At 43.1% G+C, this 5994-nt stretch overlaps 1 protein-coding gene across 1 annotated transcript; it reads right to left on the bottom strand.

The window, feature by feature from the left end:
* Positions 1-1737: 1737 nt before the first annotated feature.
* On the bottom strand, positions 1738-4479 carry LOC125511069. The gene is made up of 3 exons (XM_048676384.1): positions 4231-4479; positions 3584-3798; positions 1738-2522 (listed from the first exon to the last, which is right to left on the bottom strand). The coding sequence occupies exons 1-3, from the start codon at positions 4427-4429 to the stop codon at positions 1926-1928; spliced, it is 1011 nt and encodes a 336-aa protein (XP_048532341.1). The 5' UTR covers positions 4430-4479; the 3' UTR covers positions 1738-1925.
* Positions 4480-5994: the final 1515 nt, after the last annotated feature.

The raw sequence follows: 5994 nt of genomic DNA, 5'->3' as shown, positions 1-5994 counted from the left end.
TACAACAGCTTGTAAGATTGTAGACTTGTAGTCACTTATGATGAACAATGTAATGGTTGTAGTCAATTATGATTAGCAATGTAACTTGACAGTGTTTCATAATCTGAATTATGCTTACAAGTGCTGCAGTGTTTCACATGCGTTGCCAAGGTTTTTAATTTTGGAAACAAAATAATTTCGGAGCTCACTGAAATATGCGAAATTTCGGAAATTTCGCATATTTTGGAAATTATTTCGGATTTTGATATATCAAATTTCACTTAATTTTAATGAATTTTAACACAATTTAAATTTATTTTGAAATCAGTTCAAATTTGCACCGAAATTTCAGGGTTAAAAATATTTCGGTCCCCACTAAAATATGCGAAATTTTGGAAATTTATTTGAAAATTGTTAAGCGTTGATTATCAACTTGACAGTGTAAGACACCAAGCATACATCAAGTTGTTGCATTGTGGCGAACTCGACAGCCCTTCTATGCACTTTCTTCACTGATAGAGTGGTAGAGGTGCACTTTCAGGCCCTTCCCCTACGCCATATTTGACACTCAAAATCAATACATATTGCAGCAAAGGTGCTTGTGAAAAATTCAAAATAGTAAAGGAGTCTAAATTCAGATTTGCAAGTTTTCGTGAATTTTTGCAGTTCTACTCTACATGTAGATTTTGTGACACTGTAAAACAAGGCACAGCATATCTTCATCTTTCGACATTGCTTCGCAAAGATCTCTACCTGGACGTAGAAGAAGCTGGGTTTATGGCCGGGTTTATATGGCGAGGCAGGGGCGTCCTAGGAAACGGAGATGGATAAAAGACTAGAGACCCAGTGCTAGCTGTTGAAGAGATCCATACGTGTTATGTTCTTATTGGCTGAAAGCCTGAAACACCTCCTAAAGATAGCAAGTCTTGTTGCTCTGAAGTGCATATTGCTTTCTCCATTGATCAAACCAAGCATTTTGTAGAATATTACATTTTTTCCGGAGATATCCAAACTCTGCAGATGAAAACATATGATAAAATACATTGTTCAAATATTTCCTCAACCAGAATTTTCTTCTTCTAATTGATGTGGAGTGTATGAAAAGTGCTTAATCAGGCTTTGCAATTACTGGGAATGATGTTCATCCAGTGTAGCAGTTCTTTTGATGGGCGCTTGTCAGTGATGCTCCAGGGGGGCATATTGGGTGTGCTAGTGCCACCAAAAAACGCATTCGGAAGTTCCAAAAATTCTGAAAAAGAACCTGTTTTAAGAAATTTAAAAAGGGATAACTTCTGCTATAAGTTTGAATCGGATACGATTCAGAACCACTTCCTTGGCACAATAATGCACAGCCAAGTTGGATACAAAGAGGAGGAATTCAAAGAATTGAATGCTACTACTGAGCTCTTGATTCTGACAAAAAATAGAAATAAAAAGGTGATTAGTTCACTAGAAAATATATTACAGCCGGATAGTCTTCATAGACATTGAACTTGCAACACAGGCAATTCGATTCTAACAAACGGGTCTCAAGATCTTGCTACTGCATCTTGTAATTCAACAAGGCATAGACATATATATTCTTGTTAGTACATCTTGCAATTCAACAAGGCGAAAAACTTCGTAGACATTACTTTTAGGATGGCAGTAAATACTACTCCCTCCATCCAATAATTTAAGATGTTATGACAATTAATATACCCACAATAACATCTTATATTATGTGACGGAGGGGGTATAACTCTTAAATTTCATGCATGCACCACAAGCAATTCCAGTAAAACTAGCTTACATCAGACAGAAGAGTCAGAATAGATACAATACCCGCTGGAACATATACTGTTTGGGCATGTATCATGACTGGTTCACATAATGAAGCTTCCTTACATTAAAAGGATCTAGAGAATCTGGCAGACTACGACTGAATAACTAAGAGTTACAGTACATCAGAAATACACAATCGACCAAGTGACCTTCAGAAGCATCTTGTACTCCCCGCAAGTGATACTCTCATCATCGTAACCATTGCGCCTTGGAGTAAACTGAACAGTGCAGGCAGATAACTCATCATCACCGACAGCAGCAGCAACAGTCAACACCAGCATCTCATCCACAGAGACTCCTACTACGCGCCGCGCCATTTGTACGACTCCATTGTCACCTGCCGTTAGCGCACCACTCACTTTGCTATCATGTAGCACAATGTCGCATGGAATGCTGGTAGTGGAAGCAACAATCTTCCCATGGAATTCATCAGGTCCCTCAAGGATCTTGATCTCAACAGTGCCCTCCACCGACCTCCTAATGAATGTATAGTTCAAATCCAATATGCTGTGCATGCTGACAAGTGTTTCCGTATCAACCACATATCTGGGACTATATTCCAGCCTGCGGATAGCATCCACCTCTATCAGGCCTTTACCGAGTCTATCATCATCGACAGTCCTCCCATGCACATTCTTCACCTTCAGATTGATTTCGAAGAATATATCATCGCATACCATGAATCCTCTCTTGGGTCCAGTCAAAATCAATGAATCATCCTGCAAGACCAATTCAAATAGATAAATTCCAGATGCTTGTTTCTGGAATTGATTGAATTTACCCTTGATTTGGGGTTCATTTTTAGCTATGTTTTGAATGGCGAAACAAGGTAATTAGACTCAGAAAAATTGTGCTACATCTGTGCCCATGTTTTTTTTTCTCCTTTTCTTATTGTGCAGATTGCTGTAGTGCCATAAACTCACGCACGCAAATGATAAACCCCTGGCTCCTAACACTATTCGCTATAATAAGACAACTAATTGGAGTATCGTTAAAATCAACATCATATGGAACCTATGAAGCACCGATACGGATACGAGTATCGGTATCGGGCCAATATGGATACGTAAATTCACCATTTTGAAAAAGTGCCAATACGGCGATACATTTTACTATTTTTTAATTCAAAAATAAAGTGTAGAAGTTAGGAACAGCATATTACTTTCATGTTTGCTCTCCTGAGCATGCAGCTACTAGCCTCGCCTGAGCGAGGACGTTAGTGAGGAGGAGGGGCAGCTCGTCGCCGGCTAGCCGCTGGCACTGGGGGAGCAGCCGCCACCTGGTGTGAGCTTGAGAAGGAGGAAAGAAACTTGGAGGGAACGGATGGGGGCCATCGGGGTACTAGGGTTGCTGGTTGCTTCTTTACTGGGTTGAGAGGGCTCTTAATTGGGCTGGGCCGTATCCAAAACGTATTGGCAAGTATCGGGGGAATATTGTACTTGTTTTAAATCATTTATTCAAGGATACTCCATGGATACGCATTGGGGGAGTATCGGAGGCAAATCGGTATCTGATACGGTATCCAATACGGATTCGCTGGTTGGCTCAAGTATCTGTACATCCGAGTATGGAACAGATACAAAACTAGATCCGTTATTCAAGTATAACATACAAAACCCAAATATGGATTACTGAGATACAACATTCATAAGTAATCATTTATAGAAGTTGCGCACAACTTAACTCAAAATTTCTCCGTCAGGAAATCAACCGACTGATATGAGGTACCAGTACAAGAAAACACACATTGATATATTGTATGTGTCTGTGGCAGTAATACCTTTGAGGTGATGAGCTGGCAATCATCCTGGTCGTGCCGGAATATATAGACACATTTTCGATCCAGACTGTCCCTGGCTATGATGGTACCGTAGACATAGAGTGGGTAGCCATAGTCAGAGGAAACAATCTTGATGGAGACAACATTGACTGAGTTTTTGAGCCGGAATCCCTCTTTGAAGATTTTACCAGTATGTCGCATGGGACCAACAGGTGCTGTCAAATGAGAAGAAAACGCATATAAATCAATCAAAGAGAGTAACAAAGGAGTATGTATGTATGTATGTATGTATGTATGTATGTATGTATGTAGGTGTAAACCGAGCCTAATTGAGGAATGAATTTGAAAGTGGCAGCCTTTGCTTCCGAATAAATCTAGCAGAAAGTGAAAGTAACCTTCAGACTGAATTTGATGAATGAATGATACTGACTGACTGGTGTTTGAATTGAAATGAATTAGACATGCATAACGAAGCAACAAGGTTCGAAAGGCTTGTTATGTTGCAAGGGGAGTGGTATGAAGGGGATTTGAGTGGATTGGAGAGGATTAAATCTGCTATGAATCAAAATCCACCTCCTAAAGATGTTTAACCGAACATAACGAGATGCATATTAAGGGGGATTGGATTGGATTGGACTGGAACGTACACTCCTGGTCCAGGTTGAGTTTGCCGTCGAAGAAGTAGCGGACGCATATGAAACAGCCCTGCTTGGGGTCGTACTCGCTGTATCGCGGGTCCACGGAATACTCCGCCGGCTCGCACCGATACTCTTCTTGGTCCCACTCCCACTTCCTCGCCGCAGCCGCAGCCGCAGCCGCCACGGGAGAAGAATCGCCGCCGGCCATGGAAGAGGACTCTCTCTCTCTCTCTCTCTCTCTCTCTCTCTCTCTCTCTAAGATGGACGAGTCGGGGATCTCGAAATAGAAAGAGGAGCCATATCATATCACAACTTGGGCCCTTTTAGGCGCGCGCCGGACGGTCAGAGGCCTAGGCCCATTCACATAGTGGGCATCCATTCGACCACTCATCATCGTGTTGGACTCGTTGGGCCATTCTGGCCCATAGTGGCCCTCACGCTCACCCCACAACCAAGGACAAGGAAAAAATTAAATATTTGCCACTTTCAATACGCGGCTTCTCAAAATTACCACTTTCAAGATTGACTTCACACCAGAAGGTTCCATCACCTGCCGTTCCCCTAGGTCTGGCGACTAGGGTTCTCTAGTCCTTTGGAGGTGCCGCCACCAGAGTTTACTACTTCCGTCCGGCAATCGCGTCGATTGTACTCTGTTCCCCAATCTCACGACCTCCCCCCTCCTCTAGATCACTCCCTGGACTCGGTTGGGTAAAGGATCGGCTGCGATCTAGGGTTTTCGTAAGGCTGTCATGGCGGCTTCAGGAGAGGGCAGCAGATTAGCAGGGCTGGCCATGGAGGATACTGGAAAGCTCCTGGAAAGGCTGAACCTTGAGGATGATGATCTGGTGTGGGAGGATGAGATAGATGCTCTGGAGATTAAACCTAAGTGGCTTGCCCTTGGTCGCCTCCTGTCAGGCAAGAACTTTAGTCAAAGCGCTTTGATCGCGGACATGAAAGCTGCATGGAACTCTGCTCAAGAAGTGGTTTGGAGAAGGATTAACTCAAATTTGTTCTCAAGTCAATTCAATTGTTTAGGGGACTGGAATAAGGCTATGCATCAAGGGCCATGGGACTTCCGTGGAGTTTCTTTGATTTTGGCCGAGTATGATGGATTCTCAAATCCAGAGAAAGTAAGATTGGATAGGCTGGAAACCTGGTGTCAAATCCATAAACTACCAGACGGAGTACTGAAAAGTGAGAGTGCTTTGAAGAATCTTGCTAGCCGTATTGGTAAAGTTGAGGAGGTGCGGGTTACTCTGCCAAATGGATTTGTGGGGGGGTTCATTAGGGCTAGAGTTAAGCTTGATGTAAACAAAAAATTAACTCGGGCCGTTGGCAGAACGAAGGGTGGAGAAACAGAGAAGTATCTATTAGGGACACTGGCACGAAGAATGTGGCACGGGAGAGCATGATGCGAGTAAGCTTGAATGGGGGAGTTTTTTGCTTGCCACAAGGAGAGGCAGAGGAGGGGGCCGTGGTGGTTGAAGCTCAGGCGATCGTCAGAGGAGTGGAAAAGAGGACTACAATACCCATGGTAGGGGTCCTGGAAGAGGACTTGGTCGAGAACATGCAAATAATATGGACTAGAGCCACCCTATTGATCCAAAAAATGGGGGAACAACTCATGTTAGTTGGAGGCATAACTCTGTACATAATGCAAATGCAGGTTTAGAAATTGTGGCTGGAGGGGGATCTGACCCGGTTATTAATAGTCAGGATGTAAGGACGTCAATGGCCTCGGAAAATATCTTGGGGAAGAGGTTAGCAGCGGAT

This window comes from Triticum urartu, chromosome 1, assembly GCF_003073215.2.
Source record: "Triticum urartu cultivar G1812 chromosome 1, Tu2.1, whole genome shotgun sequence".
NCBI lineage: Eukaryota > Viridiplantae > Streptophyta > Magnoliopsida > Poales > Poaceae > Triticum > Triticum urartu.
The sequence above is the reverse complement of the archived record's forward strand: the minus strand, read 5'-3'. Positions and strand labels throughout refer to the sequence as shown.

Excerpts from the sequence above, each read along its gene's own strand:
- LOC125511069 (XM_048676384.1), bottom strand. The coding sequence starts at position 4,429 with ATGGCCGGCGGCGATTCTTCTCCCGTGGCGGCTGCGGCTGCGGCTGCG. Across the intron at positions 3,799-4,230 it reads ACTCAACCTGGACCAGGAGT|CACCTGTTGGTCCCATGCGA; the intron begins GTACGTTCCAGT and ends CTCATTTGACAG. Across the intron at positions 2,523-3,583 it reads GCCAGCTCATCACCTCAAAG|GATGATTCATTGATTTTGAC; the intron begins GTATTACTGCCA and ends TTGGTCTTGCAG.